A 27,275-nucleotide genomic window follows, 5' to 3' on the forward strand; every position below is an offset into this window, starting at 1 on the left:
GGGTGACAAATGCAAAAAGAACAATTGATGGACAGAATGCAGAACAATGTCATAAATTCACCCCAGTACCGAGATCTGGGCCTAAATCCATAGTTTTTTTGCTCACCATGCCATTCCAGTTTGGACCCAGCCATATGCATATCAGTTTTGACCCTGAGCTTAATGGGAACAGTCCAGCCCGAACTGCCAGGCCAGGTCCTCCTAGACTGGAAACAAGCATCCTACGACCGGTTTCGGGCTTTCAGCCCTCATCAGCCAGCTAGCCAGTCAGTAAATCATACTACAGTCTTTAATTTATTAAAGTGCACCAAAACTTCAAGCAAGAACTGTAGGCCAATGTGGCTAATCTTTTTCTATGGGAAACAGAAGTACATTAAGCTTGAAACACATACAATGTAGTAAAAGCACAACTTACAAGAAACTGCATCTTCAATCTGTGTGACATTTGCAAAATGTGCAGTGTTTGGAATACCAAGACATCTCATACCGTGAGCATGCCGCCATTCCTGGTGATAAATCAAAAGAAATACAAATTAAAAAAAAAAATGTTGAACAGGACATGTACATATTTTCATATAAGTGTCCAAAAATGAAGACGTTACATACCTGTAATAATCACTTTGGAGATGTAGTTATGTAGATTCACATGCTGTGTGCTCTACTGCCATCTACTACTGGGTTCGTAATAATCAACTGTTTTTCTAAACGGCTTTAGTTTTGGTTCCCAGAATGTATCAAATGTCTAATGATAACATAACCATAACCTACCATACACCAGGATTCAGACCCAAATGGTATTGTTCCTCCATTGGGATGGTAGCTATTGTACGTGTGCTATTTAGAAGTGCATATGAATAAAATACTACAGTATTTTATTATAGAACTACATATGGTCATTCATTCAGGAAGGGTTGTGTATGAAATTACAAAGTTGTAAAGAAATAAGATACTTGTAGTCTTGGTTCTGGAATGCAAGCAGTAACCTTCATAGAAATCATAAACATTAGAAAAATGCCCAGCTGTGTGCGCGACCCCCCGAACATTTCCTATCAAACATTCTGTAAATAGAAATACATACCACACACACACACGCAGACACTGTGATGAGTCAAACATAAATATGTAGCTGAACACTCCCAAAAATCTTTTAAAGGCAATATTAAAAACTGTGTGTACTACTAAAGCCTGATAGGCTTGCACTGTTAAAGTAAAAAAAAAAAAGCACCCTGTCCTTTAAGGCTCAGGGGCTTCCACTAATGAGGATGCCCTGTATTGGTGGCAGTTGCCTCACAGTTAGTTTTTTAAGCGCATAGTGGAGCCTAGTATAAAAAAAACGTTTTTATACAGCAAGCCCAAGAAATAAAGCTAGATAGAATGGAGTGTCATTGAAGACTTCAATGAAGATCACTATGATACAGAACCATGACTACAAGTATGTAGTATGTCATATGTGAGAGTAGAATTGAAAGTTTAAAAACATCATTCCTTCATGAATCTTTGGAATAAGGAATAAAACTCAAACAATTGAGAGATTGTAGAAACTCTAAATAGAGCTAACAGAATGTTTTCTGAGAACAGTGTGACCAACATTAATCCGCCTTTGTACCAGAATTAAAACAGTCTTGTAAAAGAGTGAAATGATTTTCAAGAGGACGTCCTGCCGACGTCAGCCAGATGAATGTTTCTTGGCCAGGCTGCAGTAGCCGCTTTTCCTCTAGTGGAATGAGTTATTGGTTCCTCTGGCTGCGTTTATAAGCAACTTGTAGAAACAGTGATATGCAAGATGCAATTCTGAAGCGACTAGATGATGGTGATATTGGTCACACCTGATAAGGAGTTGATTAGATCTGTTTAATTCTTTTGTCTAGTCTAGGCAGAAGTGTAGAACTACCCTGAGGTCCAGAGAGTGCAAGGAACGTTCTGCTGAAGTTGGATAACTAAAGCAAACTGGTTGAGTGACAGTCTGGTTAATGTTAAATTCTGATCATATTTGGGGAGGAAAGAGGCTGGGTTCTAATTTACTACCACATTTGCATGGATCATCATATAGGATTTCCCACCAAAAAGGGATTCAATTTCAAGAACCCTCAGAGTTAATAAGCCACTAGAAAAGCAGTGTTCCAAGAAGTATGCAGCAAGGAAACCTTGAGATTTGGTTCAAATAGTGGACCTATTAATTCTGACAGAACTAAATTCAGCTCCAAACAAGGTGGTGTCCTTTCGAGAGGAAAAGCTTTATTTAAGCATTTAACAATGTGTTTTATGAAACAAATATATATAGAAATGATGCATGATTAGAACCCTTTATATAAGGAACTATCGTGCCAAGGTGGTCTTTTATGAGAGAATTGTTTGAGCAAAATGCAAGTTAGAGAAATAGGGCTGTGACACCACAAGGAAAATCTCTATTTGAAAGAGTAGAAGGCATTTAGCTTCCTTTAGAGTCTGCAAGACTATTGAAGATTCAGATGACTATATTGTCTGATCTCAGGAGTTTTGGTGTCAGATTCAGGTGTAAAATCTGATCCTGTAATCTATTGAAATGGATTGTTTTGCACAGCTAATTCTTGTATAGTTTCACTCACAATTACGGCTTGTCCAGATACCACCAATGCTCAGGCCACTCTAGAGCAATGAGAATCAATGTCACCTGACAACATCAGATTCAAGATGACTGTTGGTATTAATGGGATTGGAGGAAAGGTGCAATGTTTTCGACCAATTTATCTACAGAGTATTATTCAGAGGCCTAGGTCTGCAAGACAGAATTACGACTTGGCTTTATTTTGGGTTCAGAGGGGTAGAGAAGAGATCTTCATAGCCCCATTCTGCAAAGATTTCTAAAAGAACTCCTTCACCTAGAACCCATTTGTGATTCTCTTTGTAAGGATTCCTGGCGAGTGAACTATCTATATCAATAAACTTTTGGAGAAGGCCCCAAAAACTTTTGCACCTCCAGTAAAAATCACCTCAAGCTTTTTGCCTCCTTGTTTGTTCAAGCAGTGCACTGTTGTAGGGTCCCTAATTGAATAAGGATCCTAACTGTTGCCAGAGATAGTAGGATGGATTGCTCCAAGTTCTAAATAAATATTGTAATATATACATCTTCCTAGACAAATGACCCTGCAAAGAGGAGCTCTTAGAAGGGCGTCCCAGTCTTGAGAGTGAGTCTTATTTCACAATTGTTTTGGCTGAAAGTTCCTGCTGAAAGGGACACTTTGCACCAGATTGGCTCTATTACACCACCACTTAAGAGACTGTTTTGTCCTCACAATTGTTCTCCTTTTGAAAGCAACGACCTTCCGGCATTGCTGGAGAGGCCCCATGACTAGTCTTGCCTGGTTGTAGCACAGCGAGTCTTTATGAGAAGATGACACTTATGCCACTTTCAGGCCACTCTCTACTGTGGAGGAAACTTTTCCTTATGCTGATCCAAGGTTGAGTCCAGATGAGATAGAAGTTATAAGGGGGTAGAGTCAGACTGCAGCAGTACAGTAAACGTGTTATTTGCAAGACCTGCACTACTTTCAAGTTGGCTTTTTATGATTAATTAAACCAGGTACTGATACCTGAATATTCTTTGATGTTGTGAATGCTGCCGATACAGACAAGAAGGGGAACTGAACCCTCTTGTGAGTATAATAGCGACAATCTTTCTGCCTATAATTTATTCTGAGATCTGAATAAATTGTTTCCACAAGAACCACTGCCTTCAGCGTTTCTTCCTCTGTCTGTTGTCTGAATAGGGAATTTGACAGAAAAGGGTAGTTTGAGAATTTATTTTTTTAATAATTTTTTTTTAGAAATCTGTTTTATATTCGTTAGGAAGTCATAGGAAGGGTCTATGTATATACAGCATAGAGCCCACAACCCTACATAGGACCGGCCGCATTGTTTAGGGGAGGCATGGAAGATTTTGGTGATACACATCTATGCAAATACTACACAGCATGTCGCCTACAACCCTGGGTGGGCTGGCCGCGTTTCGCAAGAGGCATAACATTAGATTGCAATGCGGGGGAGTTTCAAAACCCATATTCAGCACGTATATTATCATAACAAGGAGAAATGAAAAAAGAAAGGCAAAGAGCCTGCAAGAGAGTGAAAAGGGAAATTAACGATTAGAGAGCGAGAAAAGGACAAGAAAGCCAAGTAGGAAAGAGGGAACTGTGGCAAGGGGACAATGATGGATGGAGCGGGGCAAGAGAAGAGAATCTCATTACGTGTAGTTCCAAATAGTGGGGTTCGAGGCAGTTGCAAAGAGGAGAGTGACAGCATGCTGGGGGGAGGGCAAAAAAAAAAAGGGAGGGGGGAATGGTGTTCACTAGTTGGGTCGTCAACAGGGGCATGCACCGTGTAGAGCAAGGGGCAGGGCCAGTGTAACTATGCAGTCAGTCAGTCTAGTTCAGGTGGGATCACAGCGTCTTCGAAGAGGCGTAAAGCCCGGAGTTTCGGTGGTAGAAGACGCGCATGGTTTATTTTACAGAGGTAGTTAACCAGTGGTTGCCATATTTTGGTAAATAGGGTATCACAGGACTGAAGGCACGCAGTAAAGAGTTCCGTAGTTATTACATGCCACAGGCGCATGAACAGAGTAGCAGGGGTGGGGGGGGAGGGAGGGTGTTGTCTCGGTCTATCCAAGATAGTGCAATGAGCTGTTTAGCGGCCCCTAGCATATGGAGGGCAATGTGCCAATCACTACGGGTGAGGGCTCTCAAGTTGTCAGGTTTGAGGCCTAAAAGAAATGTGGCTGTGGATTCAGGCAGGGGGAAGCCAAGTACCCCTTTAATATGACTAAGAGCCTCCTTCCAGAACAGGGTCGGGAGCGGACATGCCCAACAAATGTGAATACATTCGCCCAGAGAGCTCAAGCATCTCCAGCACAGCAAGGAGGAAGAGGGGAACATCCTGTGCAATTGAGAGGGTGTGTAATACACTACATCATGATCTTGTATGCAGTTTCCCGCTGTGATATACTGAGATAGAGCTTCGGTATGTCCCGCCATAAACGGCTCCACTGGGCAGGTGTAATTTCAGTGGGAGACGCCGACTGCCATTGGCGTTGGTATGGGTGGGTGGCTATCAGCGGGGGATGCTGCAGAATTTGGTCGGTCCGAGAGATAAGCCCCTTCGAATCGTCGAAGGAGCGTACCAAGCGCTCAAAGTGGGTAAATGTGCAAGTGGCGGCCTGTTGCATATCAGGCGTGGAAAACAAGTGTCGCAGCTTTGCATACTGGAGCCTGGCTCACTCTGCGAGTTGGAACTCCTCCTTCCATTGAGCAAAGGTTTTGAGTGTGTCCTCGGCAAACAGATCTCAAATCGTTCTGCAGTCGCCTTCTAGCCCTTTAGCGAACGTTTGCAGGTTAAGAGCCGGTGGGAACAGCGAATTGCCCGCAATGGGGATGTGAGGGGAAGGGAAGGTCGTAAGCCCCTTGGGGACGACTACCTTGTCCCAGATGTCCAGTACCGTTATGGAGGTTGAGAATTTTAAGCTGAGCATCACTATAAAGAGAACGCAGGGTGATACCACAGCAGTAACCAGAAGCTGCCAGCTCAACTGTATCATTTGCTGCACTTATAACTTGATAGAGACAAGTGAGACCTTCATAACATATCTTCTAAATCCTGCAATGTGTTAGATGTTTCCCAGGAAATCATTTACGGCCTTCATGTATTTCCCAGCCATAACAGCCTAGAGAGCCTAAAGAGCCACAGCATTAATATTTTATCTGCAACTTCCATCCTTGGACTTTTCCTGTTGGGAGGTGCCAAAGTGTCTGGGGAAGATGCAGATCTAACTGTCAAGATGATTAAGAAGCATGGTTTAGGTCATGCTTTTAAAAAGGTGGGGTGGTGCTAAGGAGGCTTGAACTTCTAGAGCAGACTGAGAAGTAGCTGCTTTTACTGTAACCGTTGTAAAGACTTTTCCTTCCGCCAACTCCAGTAAACAGGCACCAAAGATCACAGATGTCTTGGTGATACTCTGTGTTGGAGAGTTTTCATGATTACTGACACCAATATTTTCAGTGTCTTCAAGGGTGCTATTGCAAAGTGACACCTTTTTTAGTGATCACACCCAGGGGTCGGGATTCACTTGTTGGTAATCTTGAACTATAACATTAAGACATTGATATCAAGTGCCCAGTGTTTGAGCAATAACCTCTAAAAGATGCTGAAAATGCCTTAAACCCTGATTAACACACACAACGTTCCTATAAGCCCATAACATATGGTGCAGAATTATACCCATGGCATGGAAAGTTAGTCAACTTGTGGACTGCAACACCTATTGTGCTATCCACTAGTGTGACAAGCGAAAACATGGCATCTGGCCTACCATGTGTAGCCTGACAGCAGGAGCTTGAACCGTGCTACACAGATCAGCCAAAATCGTCTTCTTAACATATAGGAAGACCTGATTTGAATGATTAAATAAGTCACCTCTAAGCGTACCTTGCTGCACACAAGCTAGGGTGTATTATAATTAAGAGTGTGACATTAGAAATGGCATTTTTGCCCAGTGACAAGGCCCAAAGCGACATTGTCACTGATCAGGCTGTAGCTGGCACATTAGTAAAGTTACCTTACACACTTTAATGCAGGATGTTTGACTTTCTTGTACCAGCTACAGACTCCAATCAAAGAATAACTTTTATACTGAATAAAAATCCAATCCATCGACAAGGTCTGTCATTAAAAATATTGGAAATGTAACTTTTAGAAAGTTACCTGCATCCTCCTGAAGCAGCTGGAGGCTAACTTTTATGAGCTCTACAGCAACTCCCCAGCCTGTACTTTGCCTGAATTGGATGTGAAAGTTGCTCCCAGGACAAGCATGATAACCTTAATTTACTTCAAAGGGGGCTTGCCCTTTCACAAGCAAATGTTAGTAATACCTGGAAAGGCCCCAGTATGTGTCACTCTACTCAGGCTGGCATCAAACCCAGTGGGAGGAACGGAACTCCAACAACTGTTTTTGAGTGATCAAATAGGAGGGACTGATCATTACCCTGGCCACATACTAGGGTAGGTACACATTTAATGTACAAGGGGAGCAGGGGTTCTCCATCTTGCATTCTAAAGGAGAGGGCAACTGTGCTTGATTTTCCTATAAAGAATGCACTTTAGGATGCTAGTGTGAAAACAGACCAATGGAGGACATCACTTCCTTAAATTTCATTACCCTGCTACCTTTAGGAGGTTACACATCTAGCAGAAGGAAATCAACTTTTAAAACACCAACAAACTCTCCTTAGTTGGAATCTCTTTTCCTGACACTAAATTGGATCCCAAAAGGTTCTGAGGTTGCAGGTTATCCAGTTGGTCTTTTGTCAGAGAACCCTGATGTTTGGAGCAACTGAATATTTTGGAGTATGGGACAGACGAACAAGCTTACTACCTTTGTTAATGCTCTTTCTAGTTGTTACACTAACTAACAGCAACATCTTCACCTTTAGGCTCTCCTCAAGCACCATACTGGACCAGGAGAATCCTTGAGCAATGCTCCCTTACACAAGTAGGGGATTACATGTGTCTCACCATTCCGGAAGAGAAGCTGCATATTTGAGACTTACCCTCATGCACCAATCTTAGTTTCTTGCATTTTTCTCCTTCTGCACCCTCAGATGTAAAGGAAAGAACAAATTGCCTGGTAGGGTCTTTGTATAAAATGATGCCTTTACACTAGCTTTTATATGGGCGGCAAAACCTCCCTCAAGAGATCTCCCAAAATGGGTTGGCAACTTGCGGGTCAAGGCACGCTCGCTTGCTCTTGTAGGCAGGACAACTCCTGGGAATTGCATTTCTTTGGTGCTTTGTCTGGGGTAGCCCATCGCCTGTGCCTGGCTTGAATGCCATTTTGTGTGCAGAACCCTAATATCAGGAAGCACATGCCCTCTTACTTAAATGGGATCTAGCAGGGTAGCCTTAAACGTGCTTTACATGTTAGGTGTGACAGTAAGCATTTTGACTGGATCTTCAAAGGTTTCCTACAAACTTGTAGGACAGTTTACAACATATGAAGAAACAACTTTGTCTTTTATTTGCACAAACGAAGTAGTGATCTTACTCCTTAACTTGCATGGCTATTCCATGGAGCAAAGTCACCCTTTGTATTACTGAATGACAGGACAATGTTTCATCTTGTGGAATAGCCTTTACTGCTTCTGTTTTCAAAATATTTTCCTTGAAGAGTCGAAGTGCAATTTGTTCCATGCATCATCCTGCTCTGCTCTTCTCCCTCAACCAGGTCCTGATCTGTGTGGCTTGGGTCAAAGTCATCATACTCTGAAATGTATTGCATGGTCTTAAATGGTGACTGATGTGGTGCAAGAGAAGTAATGGAAGATGAAAAGCCCTAAGTTCAGATGCCATTACATTGTCAAAGGAGAGTTTTCAAAGTTCTTAACACTTTATTGATGCTTGATCATACATTAAATGTAAATGTAAATTGATACTTGTATAGCGCACTACTCACCCGCAAGGGTCTCAAGGCGCTTGTACGAATACCGCTGTGGAACTCAATCTGGCTTTCCCTGTGAGGCGTCCACTCCTGGGCACCCCCAAGGTGGAGTCCAGGCATTCTTAGCGTTGTGGGGGCCGTTGTGGAGATTAAGAAAGCTATTGCCCAGAGTTGCAGAGTGGGACTCCATGACTGGAATAGGCAGAGAGGCGAGAATTATCAGGTCCGTGGAATTTTGAGCCCAAGACCCGCCGAGGCGGGGAATTGAACCCTAGTCCCGGGCTAGACCTCTGCATCAGGATCTGCCGCTCTAATCTACATTTCCTCAAACAGGTACAAACTAATCAGGTATTTTCGAACTCCTTAACAAATCTCAATAGCTCCCCTGCCCCCGTCCCCAGGTGATCTCTCACCAGACACCAACTGACGATAATTGGATAGTCGCGACATGCCAGCAATTAACCATATCTCTGAATCTATTCTATGCTTCATTTATTGCATTGTTTATTCGAGTGCAGTAATTAACAGTAGCAAACTGCTTTGCAAGTTTTATGTTGACCTTTCATATTGCATGGTATTTTCTCCACTGCTAATACTGCCCAAAGCTACTTATACTGTCGACTCAGAAGTGGTGGGTCTAAGCATCTCCCATAAGCTGCTATTGTTTCACTGCCACCAATAAATGACCCACTGGAACCTGCTCTGCCTTAGACATAATGAACAAGCTGATTACCATCGGTATCGGCTTATCTGGCAGAGCCTCTATCGAGATGTAGATTTCTTACCGTAAAATATTCCCCAGGCACCAGACTGGGCCCGGTAAGTGGCACCATTCAGCTTCACGTCGGCAGCGATGGCAAATGACGTGCACAGTACCTATATGTGCATCACCTCTTATGCCAGTTACTTTTGCAACTTTCCACACCACGAGCACCGAGCTATATTGAGAACTGACAAATGGTGTGACAAACTAAGACCTTGAGAAGGGAGTCTCTTACACTATAATCAGCTGGCAGAGTGGGGAAGATGGGAGGTATCAGTGGCTAGATATAGGCTCTACTAGATAGGGCATTACCAAAGGTAAGTAACTTTCTCATTTGATAGAGAAGTCTAGCCACAGATTATTTGCTTTAGAATAAATACCCAGGTAATACCTCCCCAATGGTGGTTCTGCAAAGCTTATTTAAACCATGAGGTCCTGAAGGACTGAACGGGCGAAGTGGCCCCACGTTGTTGTCAGCCAGATATTTAAGACAAGGACTCCAAGGACTAACACAGTGGGCGCAACCTTAGCTCTGTTGGAATGAGCGCACATACCCTCCAGGGGTTGCTTCTTGGCCAATTCGTATCATGCAGAGTTCTAGCCTCTGAAATTGTCTGTTTTAGCACAGCCTTACTTTACTTGGCTCCTACCTACCCCATGAAAAATTGATCATCCACCCAGGAACTCATCTGTACGATCAAGGTAGCACAATAACACTCTTTCTAGGTCCAGACGGTGAAGCCTCTGCCTGATTGGAGGGGTAAAACGGAGCAAAGAAGGTAGGATGGGCGAAGTTCTAGCCTACATGGAAAGGAGTCACAACCTTCGTAAGGAGGTCTGTGTTCGGAATACCAGCCTGGCCAGATACAAGACTGGCGCTAGGGAGGGTGCACTGACCAAGAGTGCCCGATATTCGCTGACCCTCCTGGCCAATGTAATGGTACCAGAAAGGCAGTTTTGATTGTCAATATCCTAAGAGGGCAATTATGCAGAGGCTCAAAAGGCGCATACACTGAGAAAGTAAAAATACGATTTAAATACCACTGGGGAAAAACCTGTGTGGCATGTCTTTTAGAAACCTCAGCACAACAGGTGACTTTAATAAAGATGGTTTGTCTGGCAACCGCAAAAAAGCCTAAGTGGCTGACAAAAGAACCTTTAACTATGCCCAGAGCAGAGCCCTCCTTGGCCAAAAATCGAGTAAACAAGAACCTTAGAAAGAGGTGCAGAAAGAGGATCTATGTAACTAGAAGCAAACCATGCCATAAATGTATCCCAGTGGCAGGCGTATACCAACTTGGTGAAGGACCGCCTTGCTGCCAGAATAACAGAACTTCGGAATGAAGGTCCTCTCAAAGAGGCAGCCTGATCGTGAGACTGGTCTTCATGCTCAAAAGCTTGGGATACCAGCCACTCCATCCTCAATCCGGAACCACAGCAATATCTTGTGCCTGGTCAGTCCAAAACTTCTTGAGAACTCTGGGCAGGAGTGATCTAGGCGGAAAGGCATACAGGAGTCCGGAACACACTCAAGATGAAAAGCGTCTCAGGGCGTGAGTGGCCTTGGAAACTTCAGCACACAAAACTGCTGACATTCTGTTCTCCACCACAGAGAACTTGCATCTAACAGAGGCTCTCCTCACTGTTCAAAGGGACCTTGCACAATCTCCATTCATGATCCACTAGGCATCTTTGGCTACGATCGTCCGTGTGAGAAAAAGCCTCTTTTGACGTGGCTAGCCCCCAGTTTTTGCCTGAAAACTGATGTGGTATCGATTGCAGTGTGTGTAGTGGGGTCAGTGGGACACTGGCCCCATCCTTGTATGCACACTATATTCCCTCTGTGGTGGCAGAGGTTTCCACAAATATTTTCAAGACCAATTTTATGCTTATGGTTCTTTATTCATGATTTTTCTTGAGTTTGTTATATGCATTTTGTTAATACATTCATCCTTAGTGTGTTATAGTACAATCCTTATGCGTATCCAATGCATTTCGGGGTATAATGCACCCCTTCATCAGGGAAAGGACTCTGAAAAAATAAATTATGTGGGTCGTAAATAACGTAACAGGCAGGATTAAATAAACATGCATCTCTAGCAGCGTAGATTAAGTGCTAAGGAGTGGCGGTTGTTAATGCGAGGCACCTCTTAGTGACCCCGTTAACCCCGGGTGTGGTAAATCTGTAGCACACGGTGGAGGTTACAGTGCTTGTACAGTACAAGTAAGCACTGTAACCTCCACCGTGTGCTACAGATTTACCACACCCGGGGTTAACGGGGTCACTAAGAGGTGCCTCGCATTAACAACCGCCACTCCTTAGCACTTAATCTACGCTGCTAGAGATGCATGTTTATTTAATCCTGCCTGTTACGTTATTTACGACCCACATAATTTATTTTTTCAGAGTCCTTTCCCTGATGAAGGGGTGCATTATACCCCGAAATGCATTGGATACGCATAAGGATTGTACTATAACACACTAAGGATGAATGTATTAACAAAATGCATATAACAAACTCAAGAAAAATCATGAATAAAGAACCATAAGCATAAAATTGGTCTTGAAAATATTTGTGGAAACCTCTGCCACCACAGAGGGAATATAGTGTGCATACAAGGATGGGGCCAGTGTCCCACTGACCCCACTACACAGCTTGTTATATTGGATGTCGCGGGACGCTTGACATCACTTGTATAGCACCTAAATCTCTGAATCAACTGGAACATTAAATCAGCTGTGCGCCAGCCCTACTCATACCATTGGTATCGATTGCAGTGCACAGAGTCCCTGCCAACCAAGTCCCCGTGCCAGTGCTATTCCCTAAAAACATATCCACAATTGGTACTTATGTCCCCTATAAGTCCCTAGTAAGGAATACCCTAGTTAGCTAGAGCCTGGTAGCTGAAGAGGGACCCCCCTCACTAGGACCATGCCACTGCCCTTGCATCTCCCTGGGAGGTGAAAAACAACAAAGTCGACGTGGCACCCTACCTGTGTGACAGGCCTACCTGAGTGTCAGGCCAACTGCCTGAAAGTATAGGTACTTCACCCCTCTAACAGGCCTTACAGCCCTAAGGAAGGGTGCACTATACCACAGTGAGGGCAAATCTGCATTAGTAGATATGCCCCAACAATATTTAAGTCTATTCTTAATATTGTAAGTGCCAGTGAAGCCATAGAGTACATGGGCTGGAAACTTGACAATTCGAGTTCCCCTCCTTCATGATGGCTTTACTGAATCCAGGAGTGTTTAGTACCAAACAACTCCTCTCAATAAACCCCCACTGATGCCAGTGTGTGATTTATTAAACCATGTACTCAGAGGGCGCCTCAGAGGTGCCCCTGAAAACCTACCCACCCTGGTGTGGTTAACTAACTGGCTTTAAGTAGCCTGCCACACACACTTGTTTCTGGACCTCTGGGTGGAGAGCCTTTGCTCTCTGGGACAAGAAACAATGCACATCCTGGGCAGTTGTATCGCACCACCTCCCCAAGGATGGGAACAGTGCTCGAAGGGGAAGCTTCAAAGGCCCACGGCCTCTGCTGCTGGCAGCAGATGGCAGCCCCTGGTTTACACCACCACTTTGGGTGGGAAAGCTGGTGGGAATACTTAGACTAGGAGGTGTGCCCACCTTCGCCAACTCCACCCCTCAAGTGGAGGAGACGAAGTTAAGCACACTTTTTTTTCCCCTCCATCTTGAAAATGAGGGGACTCATTTAATCAGGGCTAGGACTATGCCCCATCCCACAGGAGGGTGGCATAATAGAGGGTGTCGTCACCCCAGGTGAGGCGACCATTGGCCCGATCGGTTACTCCGTTACAACGCCCCCTAAATCTAGTACTTAGGAGGCTCCCTCAGACCTTGAAACTAGTTACTTGCGAAAGAGGGAGAAGACGACGCCACGCAGCAAAGGCTGAAGACTACTATACTGACTTGGCCCCAGCTCTAACGGCTTGTCACAAGTTCCAAAGACCCAGTGAGAAGGCAACATCTGTCCTGCAGCAGGCAACTTCCAGAAACCAAAGAAGATGGCCTGAACTTCGACAATGACCTGAACTCCTGATGACAGCAGTTCTATCCCCAAGAATCAAACACAAAGTACCCAGTGGCAGTTGGATCCAAGAGTTATCATCACTCTGCACCTGATGCCTATGACCAATGTCCAGGTGGCCCACCGACTCAGAACGATGTGTGCAGCCAGAATCTAGAGACTCCTCCTGACCACGACCGGCTACGGTAAGAAGACTCTGATGCCTAAAGGCACCTCTGCACCCAAAGCCCCTCGGCCTTGGTGAGCTGAATAGACAGTGCCCTTCCGACCCTCCACACCTCTACTTACCTCTGCTGTTGTTGGTCTTCCTCCTACAACCTCCGGCGCGATGCCTGCAGCCTGTTTGTCTGAAGCAAGCTCTCCATTGAAAAACATTGGCCGGCAGATGCTGAATTTGCACCTGGCCTACCCTGTGCTATTGGTGATGTCTGTTTTGTGTTGCTTTGTGCTCACGTGCTTGATCTAACCCCCAAAGCTTGGCACCTGCATCAGATTTATCTACCTGCAAGCAGTGTGGCTCCAAGCCCCCCCCAGTCTCCACTGAGACGCATTGGGCCAAACCCAAATTTTGACCTCTACACTCGGATGCCCCTGTGCCCCTGGTGCTGCAGTTTTGGTACTCCCCTGATCCTTGCTGACCTTTGGTCCCAAGGAGTGAAGCATTAACCTGTTTAACGGCATTATTGTTTTCCTCCATAGGATAACATTGAACTCTTTTGCACTTTGTCGACCTTTGAAAGTCTTAGGTATTTTTCTCACAAAACATACTTACCTTATTGTAAAGATCTGGGCCTTAAAATAAAGCTCAATCAAAGCTTATTTTTATAAAATTGGTGTGGATCTCCTGTTTGAGTCGTGCATCACTTGTTGGTCAAGTGTGTGCAATAAATGTCTTACATTTCTCTGTGCTAGGCCTAAGGCTGCTCGACCACACTACCACTAATAGAGCTTCTTGGGTATGCATTGAGCCTTGTAGACTTCTGGGGGAATCTGGACTTAAGTTTAAGTTTAAAATATTTATTAAGCGCAACATATACCTGAACGGTTTCTTGGCGCTGAGATAGCAAACAGCCAGCTAGGCAGAGTCAGTCGCTAAGACATAGACTGAAAAGGGGAACAGAGTTTAAGACAAAAAAGCCTGGGTGAATAAAAATGTTTTCAATGCTTTACGGAAAATGGAATATTGGGTGAGAGACCCAAGGTGGAAGGGGAGAGAATTCCAGAACATGGGGGCAAGAGTGGAAAATTTCGAGCCACCCTGTTTTTTTTTCCGGTAGCGGGGGACTGCTAAAAGATGTTGTACCGAGGAGCGAAGGTCTCTGCCAGGAACATAAGCTTTGATGGCTGAAGATATAAAAAGAGGGGCCAGGCCCGTCCTGGCCTGAAACGCCATGCAGCCTAATTTAAACAAGGCGCGTTCCCGAACGGGAAGCCAGTGGAGGGTCTTCAGGAGGGGAGAGGTATGATGGAATTTGGGAAGACCGAAGGCAAGGCGGGCCGCCTGGTTCTGCACCAGTTGCAGTTTGCGCAGGCTGTACTGAGGGATGCCATTGAACAAGATGTTCCCATAGTCCAGGCGGGACAGGACCAGTGCGGACATAATTAGTTTAAGTGCAGAGAAGGAAAAAAAACGAGAAATAGAGCGGATAGTACGAAGAGTAAGAAAACAGGAAGAAACCACCGAACCTATCTGGGAGTGCATAGTGAGTTTGTCATTTAGCTTGATACCAAGAGTCTTAACAGAGGAAACTGGGGTAGGAGGAGAACCAAAGGAGGGGGGCCAAAATAGAGAATTCCAGGGACTGGAACAACCACCCGTAACCACAAGTTCCGTCTTATCGGGATTGAGCTTCAGGTGGTTGAAGTTCATCCAGTCCCTGATGAAAGATAGAGTAGATTGGACTTCGACACTATCGGGTATATCTGCATCTCACATGAGGTATTGTGCACTCTGCCTTAAGGCTGTAAGGCCTGCTGTAGGGGCCACTTACCTATGCCCCTTGCAGTGCTGGTAGGCCTGGCACACAGAGATGTGTACTCGGTCGATTGTTCACTTTTATCTGCACCAAAGCATGCATGTTGCAGTGGCAGTATGCCTGTGTTTGGGGAGGGGTCTCTTAGGGTGGCACAATACATGCTGCAGCTCTTAGAGACCTTCTCTGGTCACACGGCCTTTGGTACCACTGGAACCTATTACAAGGGACTTGAATGTGAGCCACAGGTGTGCCAATTGTGGAAACAATGGTACAGTTTTGGGAGAGAACACAGGCACTGGGAACCTGGTTAGCAAAAAGCCAATGCACACTAAATCAAAGATGCATCAGAATCATGCAAAAAGGGGGAGGGGGTATTGTCCCAGAAACCCACTTTAATACAAGCTGTACAAGCCTTTCTTTGAGCAAAGGAAGAAAGGCTTTCAATGCCAAGCGAATCGCCCAAAGCTCCAACAGGTTGATGTGGAGCACGGACTCACCCGGAGACCAGAGTCCTCTGATCTCCACGTCTCCCAGATGGTCACCTCATCCTGAGGTGACGCAACTGCCACTAAAGTCAGGTCTGGCTGGGGAAGGGAGAAGGGGCTGCCACTGACTCCATTGCGATTAGTCAGCCATCTCTATAAATCTTAGTCATGTCTCCTCTGAGATGTGGCCCAAGTCAGAGAGATTAACTTGATGCTGTACCAATTGAGACTTCAGGTCCCACTGAAAAACCTGTATATGTCAACAGGCATAGTTTAGAAGCAGGATGCAAGTCATGAGGCCAAAAAACCTCAGGGTCATTCTCACAGAAATTCAGGGTTGAGGCCAAAACATGAAAATCATAGCTTGAATATCCTGGATCGCTGTTCAGTAGGATAAGGCTAAAACTGCACTGTGTCCAGAACAGCTCTGAATAAAGAGAGCATGTGAGAAAGTGTCTCTTTTGACATGGTTAGCCCCCCCTCTTTGTGCCTGGAGCATGATATGGTTTCGATTGAAAGGTGCAGGGTCCCTGCCAACCAGGTCCCCTGTGCCAGAGCTCCTTCCCTAAGACTGTACCACGATTTGCACAACTTCAGATCCGACTGTTAGTCCCACTGTCCAAGAAGAAACCAACTTTAAAACCGAAGAGCTCTGGCTTTAGGAAATGCGACACCGCCTCTGGACCCACCTCTGCACCCGATGCCCATGGCCAGAGTCCAAGTTTCTAGAAAATCTTACAGCGAGTAAGAATAACCAGGGGTACTCTTAGGCACAATCTGTGCTATGTAATAGTAAACACATGTCATCCAAAGTAGAATATATTCTTTACTCCATAAGAGTTAGCAATTTCTTCAACAGTTTTATGTTGTCATCATATTCAATTCATATGTCAAGATCAAAAAAACGTATATTCCATAATTAATTCTCCATAGACGGTATGTCAATTAACATCCACATTGTTTTAAATCCCCAATGCATTTCGCACAAAAGCGCACTTCCTCAGGGGGTCCGTATGGTGGACAAAATAGTTGAACGCTGGTAAACAGATGTAGCGAGATAATTTCGCTGATATTTTTTCAAATCTGTGTTTGCACCTGTCTTTTAGATTTGGAGGACTGGGAGATATTAATAAATTACTTACTTCTACCCAGCTCATCCAATTTTAATACCTCTCACCACTCACTTTTCTCACTTTACACTGCTTTTTTCAGTTGCCATATAAACACTGGTAATTCCAATCTCACTTCCCTCCAACAACACGTTCTCTCTTTCATTTACAAACGGTCACGGTAACAACTGACCGGCCATTTTGTTTTGTCTCCTGGGCAAGGAGAACCCAAATGATGCGAAAGGGGGCAATACAGTGTGGCTTCTGATGGGAATTTTTCCCTATGCCTTGAGTCTTAACTCTGCTATTATCACACTAAGGTCTGTACGGTGTGTTCCCACTTTTGTTATTTGTATGCTATCAAGTTTGTTGTCCACGGTGAATGACCCATTTGTTTTTTTACTTCTAGGTACTCTTTGGTGTATTGTGATATACGGTTTTGGGGCATGTACCTAGTCAGTCGTTAAACTTGCCCTTGGACCCTTCTCTCAAATTGTTTGGTCTATATAACAGAGATGCCCCTACTACAGAACTGGAGTTACAGGACAGAAACCACTCCTTCTGTAGTAGGGGATCTCTGTGTAAAGTCATAATCTAGTGAATAGAATGGCAAGCCCATCCCCACACCAAAGCGGCGGTGGAGAATAAGAGAAATATCACCACTACTGTGCGAACAGATTTCGCAGCGAAGCCTGCCCAACCTGAGCATCTGTCCTGGCATCAGTGTCCAGACAGTAATGCTTAGCAAAGGTATGGACCGACTTCCAAGTGGCAGCCTTGCAGATTTCTGCAATGGGAACATTACGTAGCAAAGCTGTAGTGGCAGCTTTGCCCCTGGTGTGATGAGCCTTAGGTTTACCCCCTAAGGTCGTATTAGCCTTCTGGTAACACATTTTTTGATCTTTGTGTGTATGTGCAGATGCCTTGCACTCTTGTTCAAGCCCAAGGCTGCCAGCTTCCTACATGTAGGGTGTCTCTATCCTGGGAAGTTTGAAGGACCATTCAGTCCAATTTGATGCTTTACCACCAATAAAGGTAATAAAAAAATGGGTTCTTACCTGTATGAGTAGTTTTGAAGCTTGAGGAATTTTCTGCATTCACATGCTAAGCATTATTCTCCCATCTAGTGGTTGAGAACTCTCTCCTTGTAAAGTAGCTTTTTTTGCTTTTCTTTTTCGTTGAGCACTTCCAGTCCTCAATTGGTACTTGTTACATACGCATCTGACCTCCCTGGTCGCTATCTCCAGATTCTTTTTTTTGGGAGGTGAAATTTGTATATGTAATGTCCCGTGGGTTTCCGCTGGGTGTTTGCTTTTAAAAATCTTATGTATACTTGTCTTGCCTCATTTCCTGGGAAGGTGGGTGGATCGTATGTGGGCTTCCTCTGGCTGCACTCTTTTAAATATCTAATGTTTACTTGGCTTGCCATTTTCACCTGTACGTCAATGAAGTAGTGTTGTGAACATGTGTAATGACAACCATCTGACTGCCATATATATGTTGTTAACTGGAACGTGAGCCAGGAAGGATTTTGTTGCCCCTTTCTTTCTAGTCTAATGTGCTTTTGATTGTGCCTCTAGCTGCATGCCAGATCTTTTGTGACACATCTGAAGTATCTGAGCCATCCATCTAGGGATGGCTTTCTTTGTACCAGATTATCCTTCGTTATTGCCTGTGAATGATATGAAAAGTTGTTTCTGTAGTAGGGGTATCTCTGTTATAGTCATAATCTAGTGAATAGTCCCTCTCATGAGCGTGGACCCCGGAGCAATCAAAAATAATCAGACCTGCACAGACACTTAAGAGAGAATTTAAAGACAGATAATGCAGCCTATATCCACAGGCTACACTGCCCTGTACTTCAACTAGGAATTCCACCAAAAACCACAAACAGCACAGCCTGTCCAGTTTTTCCTCACAGAGAAAACTTCCCTTTTCTCACAAAAGTCTCTGGAATGATAGAGATGAAGGGGAGGACAGACAAGCCCCATAGGCTGCCATTATGTGGCTCAGACAGGGAAACTGTGCCTTTAAGAAAACTTTCCAGAACTCTCTCAGTATCCCAGAATGCACAGCAGATCCCTTTTACTTTCAGTTCTTTTTGAAGGCGTAACACGCCAGACCTGTAGCATTCCTTACATGAATATCTTTCTCCACCGGGGAGGAGGGCCGGCGCTTATGACTATAACAGAGATACAATACACCAAAGAGTACCTAGAAGTCAAAAAACAAATGGGTCATTCACCGTGGACAACAAACTTGATACCATACAAATAACAAAAGTGGGAACACACAGTACAGACCTTAGTGTGATAATAGCCGAGTTAAGACTCAAGGGCATAGGGAAAAATTCCCATCAGAAGCCACACTGTACTGCTCTCTTTCGCATCATTTGAGTTCTCCTTGCCCAGGAGACAAAACAAAACGGCCGGTCAGTTGTTACCGTGACCGTTTGTAAATGAAAGAGAGAATGTGTTGTTGGAGGGAAGTGTGATTGAAATTACCAGTGTTTATATGGCAACTGAAAAAAGCAGTGTAAAGCGAGAAAAGTGAGTGGTGAGAGGTATTAAAATTGGATGAGCTGGGTAGAAGTAAGTCATTTATTAATATCTCCCAGTCCTCCAAATCTAAAAAACAGGTGCAAACACAGATTTGAAAAAATATCCGCGATCAGTAGTGGTCAACATGTTCCTGCATATATAAGAAAAGAGTTTCATGCATTCATCAGGACCCGTTGTTAATAAACTACTGCCCCCCCCCCCAGACAGTTCGGACGACTGCCGGGAGACTCCGACGGAGAGAGCGGTGCTCCTTATACCTGAGCCGCAGCCAGGTGGGGTGAAGCACCTAAACCATCACAAATGGTACGTGGTTGAGCACACAACCTGGACATTTCAGGTGATATCTTATCAATTCTTTCACAAAAAGCAGTAGTTTATAAACAACGGGTCCTGATGAATGCATGAAACTCTTTTCTTATATATGCAGAAACATGTGGACCACTACTGATCGCGGATATTTTTTCAAATCTGTGTTTGCACTGGTCTTTTAGATTTGGAGGACTGGGAGATATTAATAAATTACTTACTTCTACCCAGCTCATCCAATTTTAATACCTCTCACCACTCACTTTTCTCACTTTACACTGCTTTTTTCAGTTGCCATATAAACACTGGTAATTCCAATCTCACTTCCCTCCAACAACACGTTCTCTCTTTCATTTACAAACGGTCACGGTAACAACTGACCGGCCATTTTGTTTTGTCTCCTGGGCAAGGAGAACCCAAATGATGCGAAAGGGGGCAATACAGTGTGGCTTCTGATGGGAATTTTTCCCTATGCCCTTGAGTCTTAACTCGGCTATTATCACACTAAGGTCTGTACTGTGTATTCCTACTTTTGTTATTTGTATGGTATCAAGTTTGTTGTCCACGGAGAATGACCCATTTGTTTTTTTACTTCTAGGTACTCTTTGGTGTATTGTGATATACGGTTTTGGGGCATGTACCTAGTCAGTCGTTAAACTTGCCCTTGGACCCTTCTCTCAAATTGTTTGGTCTATATAACAGAGATGCCCCTACTACAGAACTGGAGTTACAGGACAGAAACCACTCCTTCTGTAGTAGGGGATCTCTGTGTATAGTCATAATCTAGTGAATAGAATGACAAGCCCATCCCACACCAAAGCGGCGGTGGAGAATAAGAGAAATATCACCACTACTGTGCGAACAGATTTCGCAGCGAAGCCTGCCCAACCTGAGCATCTGTCCTGGCATCAGTGTCCAGACAGTAATGCTTAGCAAAGGTATAGACCGACTTCCAAGTGGCAGCCTTGCAGATTTCTGCAATGGGAACATTACGTAGCAAAGCTGTCGTGGCAGCTTTGCCCCTGGTGTAATGAGCCTTAGGTTTACCCCCTAAGGTCGTATTAGCCTTCTGGTAACACAATTGTATACAGGACACGATCCACCTCAAGTTCAAGTTTGGGTATTTGTATAGCGCACTGCTCACCCAGAGGGTCTCAAGGCGCTAGGGTAAGGGGTTCATTATTTGTCGAATAGCCAGGTTTTAAGTTCTTTTCTGAAGGAGATGTGGTTTTGAGTAAGGGGGAAGATGAGTGGGGAGTGAGTTCCAGGTCTTGGCAGCAAGGAAGGAGAAGGATCTGCCACCCATGGTGGATTTTCGGATGCGCGGGACAGCGGCGAGGGCTTGATTGGACGATCTTAGTTGGCGGGTGGGCTTGTAGAAGGACATTCGAGTGTTGAGGCATTCGGAATGGACTGTTAGGAGGTAGCAAGACCGGTCCTGACTGATCCATAATTGATAAACAATTGGTCTGACCTACGAATATCTTTGGTTTTATCCAGATAAAATTTCAACACCCTCCTAACATCCAGGGAATGGAGAGACCTTTCCGCTGGAGATGAAGGATTCTGTAAAAACGTAGGTAAAGTTATGGTCTGGTTAACATGGAAATCAGAGATAACCTTTGGAAGAAATTTAGGGTGAGTACGCATAACAACCTTAGCAGCATGAAATAAAGTATAAGGTTCTTGCCAACACAACGCCTGAATTTCACTCACCCTGCATGCCGATGTAATGGCCACGAGGAACGCCGCCTTCCAGCACAGGTGCTGCAACAAAGCCTTATGAATCTGTTCAAAAGGCTCCTTCATCAATCTGGACAGCACCACATTCAATGCCCATGAAGGCGAAGGAAGCCGTACAGGAGGGAACACTTTCTTCAAGCCTTCCAAAAAATCCTTGATCACAGGGATCTGGAAGCAGGTCTGTGAAGGGCATTTCCTGTAGGCAGTCAGCGCAGCAAGATGAACCTTAATGGAATGAAAATTAAGGCCAGACTGCGCCAAATGTAACAGATATGGAAGGATGACATCTTCCTTACATGTCGTTGGATCATAGTTCTTGGACTTGCACCAGATGCAGAATCTCTTCCACTTGTAAGCATAAAAGTCCTAGTGGAAGGACGCTTAGCCTCCTTCAGTATGTCCCTACAATCTTCAGGAAGATTCAAATGGCCATATTGCACTATCTCCAGAGCCAGGCCGCCAAACTCAAAGACGAGAGGTTGGGGTGCACCATCTGCCCCCCGAACTTAGTGAGAAGGTCCGGCCGGCACGGCAGCCGTATGTGAGGAAGGAGAGACCGGTGAAGCAGGTCCGTGAACCACCACTGCCTGGGCCATTCTGGGGCAATTAGGATCATCCGTGCCCTGGACTGTGACAGCTTGATGAGCACCACCGGAATCAGGGGAATGGGTGGAAAAGCGTACAGAAAGCTGTTCGACCAGTTGATCCATAGCGCATTCCCCAGCGTCCCCTGCTGGTAGTACCTGGATGCGAAGTCTCGGCATTTGCTGTTTTCGGCGGTGGCGAACAGACCTACGTCTGGAATCCAGCACCTTGCGAAGACTTCTCCTAGTACTTTGTCGTTTATGACCCATTCGTGGTTTTCCTGAATCAGTCTGCTCAGTGCGTCCGCCTGAACATTCTGCACACCTGGCAGATGGGTAGCCGTTATCGTCAGTCCTCTGGCTAGCAGCCAGTGCCAGATCGCCTGCGCCTCCTGCGACAGGGTGCGCGATCTCGAACCCCCCTGCTTTTTGAGGTAATACATTGTGGTCGTATTGTCCGTCTGTACAAGCAGAGAGTTGGTCTGGAAGGACTGATGAAAGGCCTTCAGTGTCAAGTGAACAGCTCTGAGTTCCAGGAAATTGATATGATACGTGAACTCCGCCTGGGACCACGTTCCTTGTATCCAAGTCTCCGGAATGCGCCCCCCCAGCCGTGGAGAGACGCATCAGTCACGATAGTCTGTGTTGGAATGTCCTTGTGGAAGGGAACCCCCTTAGGAGATTCTCCGCTGAACACCACCACTTCCGAGACTGAAGAGCATGCAGAGACAGTCGTATCTTGTCGTCCCAAGACCCTTTCCTCTGATCCCATTGATCCTCCAAGCACTCCTGCAGCGGTCTCATGGGCAGCCATGCGTGTGGCGTGAGGAAGATACAAGAGGCCATCGACCCCAGTAGAGAAGACACCGTCCTCACTGTTGTAGATGGAGCGGTGAGCCTTCCGAAGGAGTGATAATCGTCTTTCCTCCGAAGGAGACACGCTTGCCGACAGTGTGTTGATGGAGGCTCCCAAGTACTGAATGCACTGGACCGGAGTCGGGACAGACTTGGACATGTTGATGTGCAACCCCAGTTTGTTCAAGAGAACGCACGTCCTCCGGAAGTGCGCTTGAGCTTCCGAGAAGGAGGCCTTGATCAACCAATCGTCCAGGTACGGGTAGACAAACACCTTGTTCTTCCTCAGGTGTGCCGCTACCACTGCCATACACTTCGAAAACGTCCTGGGCGCAGACTTCAGCCCGAATGGCAGTACTGTGTACTGATAATAATTGGTGCAAACTTGGAATCGCAGGAACTTCCTGTGTTTCTGTGCAATGGGCACATGGAAATACGTATTATGCAGGTCTATAGCACATAGCCAGTCTCCCCGTTGCAGCCGAGGGTAAATCTGATGCAACAACAGCATGCGAAATTTCTCTTTGCGAATCCACTTGTTTGCTTGTCGCAAATCCAGAATGGGCCTGAACTCGTTCTTGTCCTTTTTGCGAACCAGAAAGAACCGTAAGTACAGACCTCTTCCCCTTTGAGACAGAGGGACGTCTTCTATAGCCCTTTTCCTTCACAGGGTATCGGCCTCCGCCTGGAGCTCGCGCAGCTGAAACTGCAAGCTGACCGGTGGAATTGCCCGAGGCGGGCTGATGAACCAAAGACTGTATCCATTGCAAACAATATTCAGCACCCACTTGCCCTGAGTAATTTTTCTCCACTCTGCCAGAAAATATTGAACGCTTCCCCCCACCGGAGTGGGTAATGGATGACGGGGAAGTAACCGCTCAAGGCCGAGACCCGGCCGGGCCTTTGGACGTGGTGGCAGATTGCTGACCACCCCTGCCCCTCTGGCGCTTCTGGAAGGGCTTCCTCTGGAATTGCTGCTGTTGCTGTCCAGACTGCTGTCCTCGCCCTCTACCTTGTGCCCCATACCGTCTTTGGAATGGGCAGTAGTTTTTCTTCAGTTCCTTGGGCTTCTCCAAGCCCACTGCTGTCAGAGTCTCGGCCTCCGCCTTCATGTGGGCCATCTCGCCGTCAGCGTGCTTTCCGAAGAGGGTCTCTCCCGAGAAGGGCAGATTGGCCACCCTATGCTGGGCCTCAGGCTTTAAAGATGTCAACTTAAGCCAAGCGTGGCGCCTCTGGTTGATACCATGGGAGTAACCATGGGCTGCCAGGAGCGACTAGTCCGCAGCTGCACTGATGAGCTGATTTGACACCAGCATACCCTCGTTCAGGATCTCCATAAAGTCCTCCTTCTCCCGAGGGAGGAGGTCTGCGAACTGTTGGAGGGACTCCCACAGAGCCCGATCATAGCGCCCCAACAGCGCTGATGTGCTAGCAGCCTTCATGGAGGTAGCGGCCGTCCCGCATACCTTCCTGGCCGCTGAGTCCAACCAGCGACTCTCCTTATCCGGAGGTTCATTCGACGATTAGTGGTGGCGTGCTGCTTTCTCGCCGCCGTCACTATCACGCAATCCAGCATGGGATCCGTCCTGAGGAAAGCCGGGTCCGTATCAGGTGCCTTGTATTTCTTCTGCAGCCTCGAGGGGGTTGCCTTCGTCACTGCCAGAGTGAGAAAGAGCTCCAATGCTGGTTCCACGAACCCCAGAACCAAGGGCAATAGAGGCCGAGACAGGTGCTTCTTGTGAAGCGTCTCAAAGATGTCAGAGGTTGTGGGCGTGGGCACCGCCAGTGTGATGCTCAGCTTGTTAGCACCCCTCAGCAAGACCTCCTGAAAGGACACCATGTCGTCCACCGGGGATACCCTCGACTGAGGGAATTCAGATAAGGTCGGAGAATACTCCCTCTCACTGGACGACCCCGTGCTGTACCGAGACCGACCCCTCCTATGGCATCGTCTGGATCTCGTTGATGATCAACGGCAACTCCTGGATCTCCCTCTCCGTCCGGAGCGAGATCTGTGTCTTCTAGGCCTTGGGCGTCCCGCGGTTGCCTGAGGAGCAGCCGGTGGGAGAGTCTGCGGCGGCGGCCTGACCGAGGACCTCGGCCGAGGTGCCCGCCTTAGGCAGTGCTGGGAGGTGCGGCAGTGAAGTCGACCTCGGAGGCCGTGGTGGTGGTGCACGTGGCGGCACCGGAGGAGGCAACAGTGGTGGTGTACGTGGAGGCACCGGAGGCGGCAACTGTGGTGGAAGAGGAGGAGGCGAAGGAGTGCGAGGCAGCAGATCCTTCGGCAGTGGAGGATGAGGATTAGGCGACCTCGGCTTAGGAGGAGAGTACACCTCAGAGTACACCGAGCCCGGTGTATCCGTCGTCTTCTCCCTGGGCGTAGGCGATCGAGAGGCAGCGCCCCCCGTCGGTGACCGCCGTCGCCGTCTTGCCCCAGAACGCCTCCTGGAGGAAGATCTCTTCCTCTTAGGCGCGGAGTGCCTCCTCGGCGGCGTCGAAGAACGCCTCTTTGGCGTCGCCGAACGCCGTCTCGACGTCGACGACCTACGCCTCGATGACTGGCTTCGCAGTCTCGACGCTAATGACCGTCTCCTCGACATTGAACGTCTTCTCCGCTTCGACGTCGGTGACCTCCTTCTCGACTGCGAACAGCGGTGTCGCCTCGACAGCGAGCGCCGACTGGAATCTTCTCTACGTCGACGTGTCGACGACGAAAATGACGATGACGACGATGTCGTCTTCGGCGGCGACCTCGACAGTGGTCTCGTCAGTCCCCTCGACGTCGAGCGTCGACGTCGTCTCGACCCAGAGCCCTGGGGAGAAAGGGAACAGACCGCCGTAATTCCTCTCGACGTCGATGGAGAACGGCGATGCTTTCTGGCCTTCTTGACGCTGGGGAGCCCCCCAGGAGGCCTCAGCACGTGCAGAGGAGGCAGATCCCGCCTTTCCAGACCCACCTTGACTCTGCAGGCTTCTTTCTTCCAGTCCCTGGAGCCTGATCTTCCTTCTGTCTCTCAGGGTCCTGGTGGTGAAAGACTGGCAGATCTCACACTTCTCAGGTAAATGAGAAGAAGGGAGACACAGGATACACAGTTCATGTGGATCCGACTTGGCCTTCTTCCTGGAGCACTCCGGGCATTTATCAAGTAATGCAGGCATATTTGATAAAAATAGAGTGCTCAGATGATAGAAAAAGGAAGAGGGTATCAAAATATGTTGTGTGAAAAAACTTAAAAACTTAAAAAGGGGGCGTGGCCAAGATGGCAGGCTGAGAGGACGCACTTGCCGAGAGCTCCCGAGCCCCTGGAAACCCTGCACCGCTCACAGCCGCTGATCTCCCCCAGATCGGGCGGCTACCACACCTGATGATCCCCGTGGTGGTGCAGAGCATTCGGTGAGCTCCAGTTGTCCCGCCGCGGCGGTGGTTCCGCTCGGGCGCCGACCGAGGCGGTGCCCGCTGAGAGACCTACGGGAGGCCCGAGAGCTGCGAGACCTTCAGGCTCTGTTCTGGCGAGGTGATCCAGCGACTGCGAGTGGCCAGCCGGCGTGCCCGTGACACGGCGCCTGGGTGGGTGCCGAAACGGCCTTCGTCGAAGGAGCGGAGCTGAATAGACGGTGGCCGCGGAGGCGTAGCCGACCTACGGCAACTACGCAAGACCGGGGCTTGAGAAGGCCTACCCCACGTGGCTGCTCCGGTCCCCCCCTGGCCGCAACGGAGTGAGGTCGTGCTTCCAGCGTGCTTGCACATCCCGGCGAGCCGGCCCTGGTTGCCTCGCGCCCTACGAGCTTGCCCTTTGACTGTATGCCCTGCATGCGGACCCGTGACGGGGGTCGGCCTCGATTCCTGGGCGTTGGCCCCATTGCCTGTTACGGGCGGCCATTTTGAAGGACTCGGAGCAGCCGCCCGGCCTCGAACGGGGCCTCTGGACTGCAGTGCTCCCTTGCTAGCGACTGAGGGACCGGCCGGCTTCTGCTGCTCAACTGCCCCGGCCTGTGGCGCCTGCTCGCCGAGCTGTGGCCGTCGACGGTTCCCACCTCTCCAAGATGTCGAATGCCAGGGGGCAGAGGAGAGGCGATCGGACTTTGCCGGACATGTTGGGACGCGGTGCCCTGCGCAACGGCGGGGCCCCACCTGCCCCGAGCCCCCCGGCCAACTCCAGGGGCGCTGACAGCGGAGAGCCCCCAGTGACCCGTGTGAGAAGGTGGCCTGATATGCAGTGCTCACTATTCTAGTGAACACTATGTATCAGTCCAGCAACCCTTATTGATGATTGGTTGTAAGTCAACCTTATAGACCAGCTATCCTAGTAGCGTGGATACGAGCAGTCTAAGGCTAAAGACTCGAGAGGGCGTGTTAAGCCAGCTGTTATACCAC

At 47.2% G+C, this 27,275-nt stretch overlaps 1 protein-coding gene across 1 annotated transcript in view; it reads right to left on the reverse strand.

Moving 5' to 3' along the window:
- Positions 1-27,275, reverse strand: part of SF3A3 (splicing factor 3a subunit 3) — a 255,515-nt gene that overhangs the window by 26,315 nt on the left and 201,925 nt on the right. The window contains exon 15 of the mRNA XM_086956436.1: positions 416-506. Within this exon, the coding sequence (XP_086812562.1) occupies positions 416-506 (91 nt within the window). The remainder of the gene's footprint in view (positions 1-415; positions 507-27,275) is intronic.

Source organism: Lissotriton vulgaris, chromosome 2_1, assembly GCF_964263255.1.
Source record: "Lissotriton vulgaris chromosome 2_1, aLisVul1.2, whole genome shotgun sequence".
Taxonomy (NCBI): Eukaryota; Metazoa; Chordata; class Amphibia; order Caudata; family Salamandridae; genus Lissotriton; species Lissotriton vulgaris.